At 37.3% G+C, this 14,992-nt stretch overlaps 1 protein-coding gene across 2 annotated transcripts; it reads right to left on the bottom strand.

Moving 5' to 3' along the window:
- Positions 1–3,075: 3,075 nt before the first annotated feature.
- Positions 3,076–6,776, bottom strand: LOC130749403 (protein XRI1-like). Of its 2 annotated transcripts, none has more exons than XM_057602758.1 (9): positions 6,562–6,776; positions 5,744–5,799; positions 5,556–5,669; positions 5,294–5,433; positions 4,345–4,411; positions 4,152–4,263; positions 4,030–4,070; positions 3,826–3,915; positions 3,076–3,676 (listed from the first exon to the last, which is right to left on the bottom strand). In XM_057602758.1, the coding sequence occupies exons 1-9, from the start codon at positions 6,582–6,584 to the stop codon at positions 3,402–3,404; spliced, it is 918 nt and encodes a 305-aa protein (XP_057458741.1). In that variant the 5' UTR covers positions 6,585–6,776; the 3' UTR covers positions 3,076–3,401. The 2 variants fall into 2 exon arrangements, with proteins under 2 accessions (XP_057458741.1, XP_057458742.1); XM_057602759.1 differs by having other exon boundaries at positions 4,152–4,251; positions 6,562–6,775.
- Between the last annotated feature and the right edge of the window lie 8,216 nt (positions 6,777–14,992).

Here is a 14,992-nt window from a genome sequence, read left to right on the forward strand (position 1 = left end):
ATTATTGCCAAAGGAGAAGAGTGGAGTGAAGATAAGGTAAGATGCTAGGGTAAAAGTTTTTGGCAGGATGTAAGGATCTCAATAAATGGTGAATGATGGAGCAAGGGGGGGGGATTTTAAAGCTAAAGTGGGCAGCAGTTGGGAAATCGTGTCCCATCGTGGTAAGGTGGAATGATTGCACTAGGAGAACGTGACGCGGTTTTTGGGAGAATCGGAACGGTATAATAAGTGAAAAATTGCAACCGCTGAAGTTCATTGGTTTAAAATTCAATTGACAGGCTTTATTGTGATTTGAAGGGACATATCAAAGATAGTGGTTAAGATTTTGTAGGATCTGTTGGACCTTGTGCTATCCTAATGCGTTACATGTGGCATACACGCGTCAATTTATCGTGGTCCACGACGATCATTGCTGGAACGGGGCGAGGAGTCCAAGCGCTGTCGCCACAAGCCAACTTGTGGACTCATGGGATCAAAGGAATTCGCCGGGAAAGTCAAAGAATTAGTCTTAGGTTCTAGTTATCAAGCCACGTTGGCAATTATTTCAAGTCGTTAGGTTTTGGCTTTAAGTAACTTACTCATAATTGTCGTCTTGTATTTAGTTTTTCTTTAAAAGACACACTCAGCTCTCATGTTTCGAGCTCGGTGTCTTGTGGACTGAGCGAGACCCTAGGGTCCCTCGCCCAGGCGCGCCAGCCTAGGGGGACGCGCGAGCCAAAAAGTTGGGCCTTCTCCCTGAAGGCCCAACTGGCCCATTAGAAGGAGTTAAGGGCGTCAAGCTCAATCCTCGAATCTATAAATAGGGAGCGGTACCAATTGTAAAGGACTATTGGCTCATTTGAGAAATAACAACTTAAAATTCAGTTACTTTCTCTCTCTAAGCGGTTACGCTCTCACTCTCTTTCGATTCTCACTTCACGATTCTCTTACCATGGGTACCGTACTTCATCTATATGTTCTTGGATAGAACATATTCATCTCATAAATGTGTGTTAGCATAAAATATCCTGATTTTTTTTGTCAATGGTTACAAAAAAAGGACAAGGGTCAGACCCAGGAATATGGCAAGCTCACCGCTTGCTATTACTGAGGAGCCCATTGAGATACAATTATTTGAACTATTTTGGGCTTCATTAGAGAATTTCCTTATCTTTTTAGAGAAATAAAATTTGTCTTGTAAAAAATAAATTAAATTTTGAAATTTATTTGGAAATTTTGATTCAAATGTTATTTTGAATTTTTAGAGATTTATTGGAAATTTCTATGATTATTTTATGTGGTGTCAGATTCTAACCAGATAAAGTTTTTTTTTTTGAAAAATTAGAGATAAAGATGACAAATTAGAGGAAAGAGAAAATTTGGGATCATATTCAGAGATAATAATTAGGGATGGAACCTGCGCAGGGCGAGGGCAGGGAGTGTCTCCTCACTCCGTGTCCCCACATCCCTTCTTTGTCCGAGTCCCCACTCACCATCCTCGTGGCGAGGTGACAAATGGTTAAAAATAACATACATAAATTTTTACATGGACCACGAAGGGTTATATATATAAACCACAAATGAGAATGAAACATCGTCAAATTATATGAAAATATATATTAAAGTTCAGGTAACATTGATTGAAATTCATCACACTATATGAAGTCTACAAAGTAAGAAATTTGAAATATAAAGTGTAACATTCAATTCATAAAAAATGTGAAGTTTAACACTCAAAATATACCATTGAACATTCAACTCATCCAGAAACTCACCGCCGAATAAAATATAATCTTTGCAAAAAAAAAATCATTGAACACTCAAGTCATCGCCGAAACATTAAGTCTTCAAGTAATCATTAATTTTAACATTAAAAAAAACACTTATAATATTGTCAAATAAAAATTGAAATATTTTATAATCTCGTATGACAATAATTTTTTTACCTCAGTCAACATCTTTATCTTCATTAAATATGTGTTGTTCAAATTGTGATTTTGAAGTACCTAATCAGCTATGTTTATGGTCCTTTATATTTTGTTTATTAGCTACTTGACTTTATTATTAAGATTATTATTGATTTTTTACCTATGTATACGAGGCGGGAATCCCACGGGGCGGGGAGGGTGATTCTCATCTCCAAATTTGTCTCAGGAGGGATTTTGTCCTCATCCCCACGGAGAAAAATTCCCAAAGATCGGGGGTCCAAATGGGGATGGATATCCACACAAGGATCCCCATATGCAGGTAGGAATTGATATCCTAATAATAAATTTAAATTTAAATATTATCTAAAAGATAATTATATTTATTTTGAATAATTATTATAAGATTATTGTTTTTTTGAATATTATCATGAGCTAATTATCACATGCGCCAAAATCAAAAAGGGAGAGTATAGGCTGAATAAATCCGCAAGAGTGTTTAGGATGAGATATTTTTATTTTAAAAATTGATTAATTATCTGTTAAGTTTTCATTTAATTTAAAGGTAATTGTTATTCAGACCCCCGACACCTTTTCAATTTTTGCTCGCACTTTGGAAGTGCTTGGAAAGTGCGTTACCTACGCACTTTCAAAGTGTGTTTGGACGCACCTCTAAACTTGGGATGTCACATAGAAGTCAAAATTACCCCTTAATTGTGTAGTTTGGGCGTGATTCACCTAGGGTTAAGAGGGTAAGATTTCATTATCTTCACATAACTTCTTGTTGAATTGTGTTTAAAGCCCAGCCTCTAGGGTTGGGCATCTCACATGTATTAATTGTTTTAAATATCTTAGAGCAGAACTGTGTTGGTGGTACACCAAGAAACAGGGGTACATTACTGGCCGAGATGTGAGAAACATTACAAGGTTTAGAAAAATGGACGATGTAGGTTAAGAAGGTAGATAGAGTTATGAAGTCTTTTGTTAATACATAAAGTGAGGGTTGAGCTACATCTAATTCAACAATGATCTAATGACAAACAAACTGCTAAACTATTTCCTCCATTTTTCTCTGCAGGTACGTTTCAGTAACATTATAAAGAAGAATATTATTACACATAGATATGCGCACCAGTCTTTTGCAACTTTTGCATGTTACAAGGGGTGGAGATGAAATATAAACAAGGCCGCAAAACTAAATATAGATATCTGTATGTTTCAATTACAATAACTAAGCGCAAGCTTAGTAAAATCATCAGCCAGGGGGAGCTGCAGAGACTAAGGAGCTAAATATAATTAAGATTCTCATTAGTCTTAACAAAATCATGTACCCCAAAATAACACTAAGGAGGTGTAATTTACGGATGTCAATAAGACCAAAAAAAGAGTTGCAGTATCAACTAGTATAATCCGCCGGGTATATTACAGAAAATTAAGCAACGACACACATCAATAGGTGAGTGTGTGAGATAAAAGTTAGTACCAAACAACTTACACTTAGCCTTTAGTTCTCATAATTGTGATGCTTCCTTTCCCTCCTTCAGTGCGAATTTTTGTTTTACCAACCACAGGCTTCCCTGAGAAGGCTGATTTGGGATAAGCAGATGGATCTTCACTGTTTTGCTTTGACTTTGAAGGAGGTGGAGTTCGAATGCGCTGGTTAATTTCCTTCAGAGTTACATCTCCATGCGCACCACTGGGTTTAATGAAGGCAAATGGATAGGCCACAGTAGAAGCCAACTTTGTCGGTGTCCGGATAAAGGATTTCCGACCTAAACAAGAAGAACAACTCTGAATTTGTTTTCATGTCAAAAAATGACATCCCAACTTTCGTAAATTCAAGCTTACTTCTCACATCCTGTGAATGTATTCCTATAGCATACAACAGACTCAAAGAGACTATATAAGAATAAAGTCAAACCTTTGAAAATAATATTTTTAGGAGTTCGAGTGACAGTGACACGCTTCTGAACCATATGTTGTTCTTGTGATGGTGGGATGTCACTAAGCTCTGTGGTAGGAAGAAAATGTTTCGAATAAGATTCGAAGCACAAAGGAAAGAGTTACGAATGAAGGAAAAAACAAAATTAGCAGACAATAGTGAATAGATAACAATATCATCTACCTGCAATATCAATGTGAACATCATCTGCTCCTGTAAAATTCCTGAGTCAAATAATATAATTGTTAGATTTTTATGTGTAAGCCAACTGTGCGCAAAATAATCAGTGGTCCAAAGAAGCGTACAAATCATCAGGACTGAGTTGCATATCAGTATCATTGAAGTATTCAGCAAGCCATCCTTCAGTTGACTCAAGGTCGTCATAACCAGAGGCAGATGCATTTCCTAATGCACATTCTATTATGATTAGGAAAAGATCAGAAATAGAAATTCAAGTTATCGGTATTATCTTCAAAAAGAGAAATAGAAATGCCAAACCTGATGATGCCCCAGACACCCATGGGGACACTTCAGGGAAAATATCCTTCATGGCGTCCTCCTTCCCCTATATATGTCACAAAGAACAGTCTTAAACGAAGGCAAATCCCCGACATGTCTCATTGACTTCAACAAAAGAAAATACTCAATACTGTCAAGCTAAAACAGAGACTTCCCATTGTTGAGGGATAAGAACCACTAAGAGGACTCGCAAAAACACAGAAACACACCACTAGATAATAGATACTATAAAGAAGATTAAAGATTTTAACCAAACACCTCATCGACAAGCTCTGCTAACTGCTAAGTCATCGCAATTGGTTTAAGTTAACAATGGTCCATATCAAGCTATCATTTGGTGACCTATCATTTGCTGACAGTATACATGCATTCTGATAGTGAATAAAGCCTCATTTAACAGATGATTCAGCACTTGGAAGTAAAATAGTAATATAAAAATACATGTCCTACAAAGACAGCCTTTGTAACTTGCATCTTGCCTAGCAGGCAAAGAAGGCAGATGAGAAAAGGTAAGTGTAGCAGCATGAATTGGAGGAATTGAGGCTAAACAATGGAAAGTCATTTTTTATTAATGATGGCTATGAAGTATAACATAAGAAAAGATAACTCCAACAATAATAAGAATAACTAACATTTAGTCATGAAATTGAAGACTATGCATTCCTTTCTCAATCAAGAAAACAACTGCAATTTTGCACAAATCTAATATTCTTTAGTCGTCTAAATACTGTTAGAACCATCCAACACTCTATGAGTGTTAAAAGTTAATCCAGATAAAATATTCAAGCACTAGCATTTTTCAAATATCAAGAACACAATTGCAATTTTGCACAAATCTGAACTTCTCTTGTCATCTTCCTATATTTAGAACCATCCAACATGCTATGAGTGTGAAAAGCTAATCCTGAAAAAGTATTCAAGCACTGACATTTTTCAAATATGCCGCAGTCATCTCCTCCTTTGATAGAGAGTGATCCCTATCTTGGCTGTTAAACTGTAGCATGCGCCGCCTCTTGACTTGAGAAGTCTCCCTGCATTCCTCTAGTTCCTTTGGCACGTTATTTGAATCTGAAATCCACCATTATTTGAATTAGATGCTGATGATAACTAATGAACAATAATATAATAAAGGAAAAGGAACAATTCATCAGACAATGTCGACAAAGCTGCGTTCCAGAGAACTGTCTTACCACCATTATATGCCAAATCACCAACAGCCTTAACAGGGGTAGTTTCATCATCAAACATGTAGGAAAGATCTTCTTCATTTTGAGGCACGTCATTCCACAGCTCTTCCGAAATTTCTACTCAAACCAACAAATATTTCTCAAGCGTTGCTTAGGTAGAACAATTAACTTAAAATTAAAGAGGGACTTACCAAAATTAGAAGTCTCTTGGAGAGTATAACCCTCCCCATGCCAATTCCATGGCTCCCTGGAACCACCAAGATAGAGAACACAAGTAAATACCATAGTTGTGATGCAAAGTATGCGACATTGCCAAAGATTAGCCAACATAAACTAGTGAAAGAAAACAGAAAATAAGTCCATTCCAAAACCAATTCACAAGGGTTAGCATAATCGCATTACTCAGTACCAAAACAATCTCCCTTTCGACAACATGGTAAACCGAAGCAATTACCCCACTCAAACCACCAAACAATAAGTTACAAACTGAACTTTCAGATTCTACATTAACAACTATAGCATGTGTTCAAGACTTTAAGCAGTTTCTGTTTCATCCGCGGGCGAATTAGCCAAAGAATAACAACAAAAGCAGAAAAGAGAAAAGGGTAACAAAGAAAAAAGAAAAGAAAAATCAACACAGGAAAAAAGCACAAATGATGATGACCCACCAATTTAATCCACATAACCTATAAGCTTTAAAACAAATCAAACAATCTCAAGAACAAACCAAACCCCCAGACAACAAAAACCCCATTCCAGAATTTGATGAAACATTCAAAGTACAAAACAAAACACCCCCACACAATTTGTTTTTAGCACATTACACAAATTCAAAAAATGAAAAAAAAATCCATCCCATTTCTGAAACAACAAAACACAAAAACGCATGAACAAACAACACAAACAAAATCAATGCATTTCTGGGACTAACCTAAAAACCATTTGCCATAAACAAATCAAACGCAAAAGGGAAAAATAGAGATAGAGAAAAAGGAAGACATGGATTTACTTGTCATTGTTGTTGAAATCCATTTCAGAAGCAAGGAGCCACCACCAAATCCCTAGTCGTCACTGATCAGAGTCTCTTCTCACAAACGCAGTCACAGTCACAAACCCACACACACAAAAGTAACCGTTACAGAACGATCGATTTTCCTGAGTCTATATCATAGTCCACTCCTCTTCCTTCGTTTGCTTGAGATTTGTGCTCTCCTTCTTATACCTACATATAAAAAAAAAATTATGATAATAATATTAAAAGACCAAAACTAATTTTTTCTTTTGTTGTGAATGTTTGGTTAATCGGCTCGGTTACCACCACGGATCAGGGCAGACCTCCTAAACCACATGTCACTTAGAAAGGTACATAAATATCACCCACTAACACAATGTCTTGCCTATAGCGGTACTCAAATACACGACCTTTTAAAAGTAAGTGACGTGTCTTTACCAACTGAGCCAATATGTGTTGTATGACCAAAATAAAATAAGTTGGCAAAAATGTATAAAAATTATATATTAAATATTTATTTATTATTTTTTGTTACGAAAACTTTAGGGTGCGGTGTGGTATCTCAATCGAAGTCTGACAAAGCAACCGATTACAAGAGTATTAACAAAAAAAACTTACATTTACTTCACCCTATAGAGGTTAACGAGGTTCGAACTTGCACCATTTCAAGTACAAAGGTAGCTTACATTTAAAATTAATTGTAGATGAAGATCCAGGGTTCAAACCCTAAAAATAAATAATTTGTATTAATTTACTAGTAACAACTAATATTTACCTATAAAATAATATGAGACATTGTCATACACTCATACTTTTTTTTTATTAATGTTGAAATATTATCCAAACCACCTTAAGAAAAGATTAACAAAACCAAAATATCATTGCATCAAAAGCGCCGCCCCTCTCTCCTTCAGTTCTTCTTCCTCTTACTGTTTTCTCTTTCAAATTCTTCGGGTTTTCGTTTTTCTTCTTCTTCCTCTTACTGTTTTCTCTTTCAAATTCTTCGGGTTTTCGTTTTTCTTCTTTTTCAATTTTCCCGGTTTTTTTATATTTTTATATGTTTTGTACGGCCATTTGGGCATTAATTTAAAAAGCATATAAAAAAGAGAAAGAAAACAATCTAACAGGAGGGTACTGAACAGAGAGAGCGCGAACGCTTTAATTTTGCGGGACCCACTTCGGTCCGTTACTCGTGTCTCCCGGCACTATCCTTTTTTGGCTCATTTGCTGAGCTACAAACAAAAAGGAAAAGTTAGTATAAAAGTTAAGAATTCATTTTAATTTTAAGAATCTCAAAATACAATTGCAGTTTTTTTTTCGTTACAATATGAATGTAGTTTTTATCTGATTAATGTCTATGCTCCTGTCACTATTTTAAGAATTTTTTATTTTTATTTATCAGTCATTTTTTAAATTTTAAGAGAACATAATTTATGTTTTATCAATTTTACCTTTAAATTCTTTCAAAAATAAAAAATTTACCACCATTAAATTACTTTCAAAAAAAATTTACCATTAAATTTAAACAATTCATAAAAATAAAATTGAAGAGTCAATTTTTTTAATTTATTTTTTGGTACGTCGGAAAATTAAACAAGCAAAAAAACAAACTACAAGACTAAGAAATTCCTAGCCAGAATGGGCACAAGCTCTTTAAGAGGGCCCTCAAGACAAGTTAGAGGACACAAGAGGCTAGCTCGAAGATCCGCAAGGCAATCGGCTGCTACATTCGTCTCTCTAGGCACATGGACAAGATCAATCCTCTATTTTCGATTAGGAGAAGACGAATGTCAAGGAGCTCATACGCCAAGAGATGAAAATGGTACTGATCATCCACCAAGGCTTCCACAATATCCAAACAATCAACCTCACAAGTAGCTCTCCGAATATTAGCATTCCATAACAAGATCAACCCATGGGGTCCCCACCACTGCTACCTGCATAGAACTTGGAAGTAATGTTTTTTATAAAAAAAAAACAAGAATATAATACTTTTTTGAAATAAAGAATATTAATACTAGGTCTTAATATATGTGGTAAAATCTTAAAGTAACATACATTAAAAAAAACATATATAAAGGAATAAAATGACTATTCCCCAACATATTTGTTACTATAATTTTGGATATTCCTAATTCATCATTATATGCTCCTTTAATTTCTTTCTGAAGCAATAAGCATTGAGGTTTGAGAGGTTTCTGTTTTTTTTTTTTTTGTCAAAGAGAGGTTTCTGTTTGTATAGGTTTTTGGGGCTTGTGACTGTGGGTGTTGTTTGATGGGCTAGCTTTTGAGTTTTGTCCTTGGGTGGTTTTGGACCCTTTTTTAGGGTGAAGCCTACGGTGTGACCCACAAAATGGGGTGCACAGGTGCCCCTATAAAAATACTTTCATAAAAAGGGGGACACCATATGTATATGATTTTTCCACCATAGATATATTAATTAAATATTCAAACGGTTCAGATTAAAGCTATGAATTTACTAAATTACCCAGCCATTCATTCAAAAAAAAATCCTCTTCTTCCTCCTGGTTCTGGTTTTCCCTCATCTGACTCCGCTCACAAGTTTCCACCTCCCACATGTTCTTGCACCGGCAACCCAACTTCTACAGCAGCAACGCCATCAATACCGGATTCTACAGCAGAGCCGACGCCGATTTCTTCACCAAATCTGGGCTCTCACTTTAACGGACCTAGATGAACCGAGATCTCCTTTCTCACTTCAAAGCTCTGAACTTTCATGAGAAGAGAAAAAATTGGGGCTAGGTTATAGGTGAACATGATGATGCTGAGGAGAGTCGCAGCGAGGTGATGATTGATGAAGGAGGGAACGAAGGAGTTGTGTGATTCGATATTTTTGGCGTTTGTATGTTGTTCTGTTGTTTCGTGACAATGGTTTCCAGATTTGGGTTTCAAGGGAAAGAGAAGTGGGAAGATAGGAGTTAAAGCAGAGAAACCCAGATCTGGTTTCAAGCGTGGTGGTTGTGTGTGGCCTGAAATCCAGATCTGCAGTTTTGATTTTCGATTGGGAAGCCCCCTCTATTTGAAGCTCTGTACTATTTCTTTGTTCCTTTCCTATTTTGCAATGAAATTGTTCTGGGTTAACTTCTAGAGGAAAACAATTTTAACCTTTGAAATTGTATAGGGCCCGTTTGGTGCAACGTATAGTATAAGGTCTGATAGTATAAGACCTGATAGTATTAGGCCTGGTAGTATAAGCCCTGATAACTTTCTTATACTATTCAGCGTTTGGCCATACTCTGTATAATTTACCATATCGTTTAAATTAATGTAATTTTATGTTTAGTGAAGTATTGAATAATGATATATAATAAAAATCAAATATGAAGGTGATTATAACGGTGGTGGCGGTGGTGATGGAAGTAGTGGTAGGTTGGTGATGGTGGTGGCAATGGTGGTAGGTTGGTGTTGGTGGCGGTGGTGGTGACCGTGGAGATAGGTTGGTGGTGGTGGTGGCAACGATGGTGGTTGTGGTGGTGGCGAGTGGTGGTGGTGGTAAGGCGGTGGCGGTGGCGGCTGCGGTAGGGTGGCGGCTACGGTGGATGGTGGAGGCAATGGTGGTGGTGGTAGCGATAGGGTGGTGGTTGTGGTGGCGATAAGGTGGTGGTTGTGGTGTCGGTGGTAGTAGGGCGGTGGTGGCAACGGCAGTGGTGGTGATCGGGTGGTGGCAGTGGTGGCAGCGATGGGGTTGTGGTGTTGGCGACGATAGGGTGGTGGTAAGGCGGTGGCGGCTGCAGTATGGTGGCAGCGACGGTGGAGGGTGAAGGCAATGGTGGTGGTGGTGGCGATAGAGTGGTGGTTGTGGTGGTTGTGGTGTCAGTGGTGGCGGTGGTGGCAATAGAGTGGTGGCGGCGATTATGGTGGCGACGGTGGAGGGTGGAGGCAATGGTGGTGGTGATGGCGATAGGGTGGTGGTTGTGGTGTCGGTGGCGGCAACACCAGTGGTGACGGTAGGGTGGTGGTGGCGACGGCGGTGGTGATCGGATGGTGGCGGCAACACCGGTGGCGGTGGTGGTGCCAATGGTGGTGTAAGTTGGCAGCAATGGAGGGTGGTGGTGATGGTGACTTATACGTCACAACTTTATCATGCCTTATCCTTCACTCACATGATGAATTAAATTATACGTCATTTTAACGTATAAGGAGACTTTGATGGATAAGCTTATACAATACAATGTCATCACCAAACAATGGATAAACTCATAATGTATTGTATAAGCTTATTCTATCATGTCTAATACGGTGTGCCAAACGAGTCCATAGGCTTCTGGAAGATAGTGGTGTTACAGGTTTTGAATTTCAGTTTTTTCTTTCTTTCTTGCTGTGATCTCAGCTTCTTCTTCTCAGAAAGATGAACCCATACGAAGAGAGAAGGAAAGAAAGAAGAAATTACAGAGGTTGTAAACCGCCAGAATGCTTAAGGGACCAAATTGTAATCTCACATTGAAATTTTGGGGGACACCGGTGCATCCCCTAAAATGGGATACACCGTAGTCTCCACCTTTTTTAGTTGGGTTTTTCGGGTTGTTTCTCCTTTCCTGTTTTTTTTTATTGGGTTCCTTAGTTTTTCTTGATGACATACAATCCTTTACTTAAAAAAAAATCCTAAGTGGGTGATCAGTTGCTTGCTAGAAAGACTAAGATGTCTAGAAGATACCAAATGACAAATGTGATCCCATCAAAGTCTGTTACAATTGGTACTCTCGAGTATGTCACACACTATATCTAATTTGGAGGTACAAACATAATAGTGACTTCAAGTTAGAGTTACAACATAATACTAATTCTCTTGCGTGCCTAAGATTTTGCGCTAGCTTTGCATTAACTTGACCGACTTAAAACTTTGTGCCAGCTATTTGGCCAACTCTACACATTAGCTTCAATTCTTTAAATGGTGGCCGCGATGCTAATGCTAAACTGTGTGTGGCGTTGGTTTTTCCCTGTTAACATTGGTTTTTAGTAGACGCTATTCGCTTTCTTTTTCTAGTAGTGGCAACAACATCTATTTAGTGGGTGTTTTTTATAGTCACTGACTGAAAAATTAAAATTGTTTTCTTTCCACTTTATTATTATGACTATAAGCCAAAAAATTACTACAAAAGTGAATGTTGGATGTGTTGTTAGTGTTACATGTTTGATATTTTTTACCTTTATTTTTAAAGTGATTGTAAGATTCGACTTAAGCATACACGTGTTTAATCTATGCTTTTAGATAAGTGGTGAGCAAAACTATTATAATTTAGTGCTTTTTTTCCGTTGACATTGAGAAATTGAGCATAATCTAAATTCTAACAAGATGGTGGTTGGTTCAATCGTTGGAGACCAAAATAAGGATCAAGTGCGTTTTGGACCTCAATTATAATGGAGGGTGGACAAAATATGAGCAATAGATTGATGTATTCCTAGCTAGATCTTCTATGGGATGTCTGAATAGCGTGACGGTGGCATGTCATTGCATTTTCTGATGTAGGTAAACTCGTAAATGATTTAACTACTCTATGAAATGGGATCCCTTTCACGATTAATCCTGTTTTCAATTATTAATATAGACCTTGTTTTCTTAAGCCGACACACCTTTATCTAAATTGACTTGTTTGAGGAAGCACTTCCTCTGAAGTGTGCACACGTATATGAGACGAATGTCAAACACTTTCTTCCTAATAATTTCATGTCAAACATTTTCTATAATGCTGAGGCAGCACTTCCTCCAAAACTATATATGAATTGAGGCTTGTTAAATGGTACTATATTCTATTGTGGATATTAATTCAAATATTTAATCTATTTAATAGATAGTGATATAGTGCTATTAGATAGAAGATAGAATAAAGATAATAACTGATTTGGTTATTATGATAAAAAGTTATTTTATAATTATTTTCTAGGAGAAAATTTATTATGGACCACTTTTCGGTGGTGCAAAGTTGCACCACTCACCTTTTGATCTGGTAACAGATTTTATTCTATTTTCTTTTTTTTTTAAATTAAAATATTTAATATATTTAAGTAAATTAATTACCCTAATCTTCTCCCCTTTTCTCTCTCTCTCTCTCTCAAAGCTTCAACCTTTTCTCTCACCCTATCATCATCTTCAACATCTTACCATCTCAACCTCTAATCATCCACCGCCCAACCAACACTCATCACCTCAGTAACGACAAAGGCGTGATGAAGAGGTGGGAAAACCAGCAAGTCACATTGGATCCGATGAGAGGGGGGTTTTGATGGTGATGCGGCGTCTCCAGGGTTACAGATGCATCTCAGATCAAGAAACCATGGAAAGAAAAGCCTTCTTCGACCTCAAAATTGACCCCTCAACCGCGAGCTATGGTTGCATGCGGTGGTTCTTGGTTCTCAGATCTGAACCATACTCGGACCTTGCAATCTTGCATCAACCCATCAACCGAGAGAAGAAAAAGAAAATAGAGGTGTCGGTGATGAAGATGATCTTGGTGGGTGTGGATGATGAATATTATGGGTGATTTCTGTAGTGGGTTGCAGTTGAGGGTGGGGATAGGTTTCTGGATTTTTGGGATTTTGGTGGTTGGTTGGCAATGATGGTGGGGGTGGGTGGCTGAGACTCCCACCTCCTTTCTGACTCTGTTCTTCCACCGCCGACTTCAACCACCACCGCAACCACCCCCACTGTGACCTCCACAACCATCATCATCGGAGCAAGAGAAGAAAGGGGATGCAGAGGATGGGTTTTCATCAATTTTTCTGCAAAGTTTTCTTCTTATTGCGATTTTGTGGTGTGGGTGTTGAACAAGAATCGATTTTGCTGCTCCTGCGAACAAGATCTGATTTTTTCTCTGCAACTCAGATCTAGTTCTCCATTCCCCTAGTCTGAGTTCAGGTGAGTGAGGAGAGGGAGGAGATCAGGGCCAAAGGGTGAGATGGGGGTTTCTGATGTCTATTGTTGATGGGTTGGAGGGCCACTAAGAAACCCACCACACACGACGAAGATGGTTGTGTGGTGGTCGGAGAGGAGGTTGGGGGAGGGAGGTTAGTTACAGTGGCTGGGTAGAAGGTAGAAGAGGAAGAGGAGAGAGGAGAGATTATAAGGAATTAGGTTTTAATTAACTTAATTAAAATTATCACAAATTAATTATTGTGATTAATAAATATGTATTTTTTTTTTTAAAAACCGGGTAACCTGCAATAGCATGTCAAAAAGGGGTGGTGCAACTATAGACCACCAAAAAGTGGTCCATATTAAACGCGCTCATCTTCTAGTAAGTTAGGTCTTTTATATAAGACATGTATTGCTTTCAGTTTTATTTAAGTCAATAATATATTTTTCCTCAATCTCTCTCTCTACTCTTTCACGTTAATTTCTCTTTTCTCCAACATATGCCGCTACCGATTATGAATACTCATTCGCGTCTACTTTTTTGTTACAACTTATTTTCTTTCATTATTTTTTTTTCTTCTATTATATCATTATGTTGTAAATAGGATGACCATATGGACCAGGCCCATGTATACTTGGCCCATATCAAAATGTCTTACCCCTCATTCCACCTATTCTTTATGATCCTTACTTCTCTCTACCTCTTGCTCCTCTCTTCCCCTCTCTTCCTTCACTTACTTAGATTTTATTCATAACACGTTATCAGCATGATTGCTCTCCATCTCCTCCTATCACTCTTTTTTTTTAATCAAGTTTCCATCTATAAAGTTTCTCTTTTTCCTCCTATTTTAAGGAGATTGATTGTTAATTATACTTGTTATTCCAGAAGAATCACAATGAGTAAGTTTAAAATATGAATCATGAAGATTCATAGTGTAATACAAACATGATTCCAGAAGAATCATAATATGATACATTTTAGTTGTGAATCCAGAAGATTCAAGCACAAACAAATATAGAACATGATTCCAACGTATAATCCGCTTTGAATCCAGAAGATTCATAGTACAAATCAAAATACAGATCTCGAAGATTCGTAGCATAATGCACATAAACTATGAGTCTAGAAGAACCATAGTATGATGATGTACTCTAGTAATGAATCCAGAAAATTTATAGCATCATATAAACTATGCGTCCAGATGAATCATAGAATATAGCTTCAAAAAAGAAAAGGTCAAAATCACCTTGTATCTTGATGCAGAAAGAGCATGAATTGCGTAAGTTCAATTTGGGGGCTTATTTGGTGTACTGTCTAATGATGTGGGTTCACTGGGTTGGCACTTTTTCTCCTGGGCAAATTTTTTTCTCAAGATCTGTTAAGTTTTCTTTTACCTCTTTTGTTCCCCTGCCTAAAGATTAATTGATTCATTAATGCTATTAATCTTATATCTTTTAACCATTCCAAATCTGCCACAACGAAGCAAGAGCAACCCTTCAATATTTACCCAGTTGTGATATGCTGTCAAATAGAGAAAAACAGCCATAGTATTGAAA

The sequence above is a fragment of the Lotus japonicus genome, chromosome 3, assembly GCF_012489685.1.
Source record: "Lotus japonicus ecotype B-129 chromosome 3, LjGifu_v1.2".
NCBI lineage: Eukaryota > Viridiplantae > Streptophyta > Magnoliopsida > Fabales > Fabaceae > Lotus > Lotus japonicus.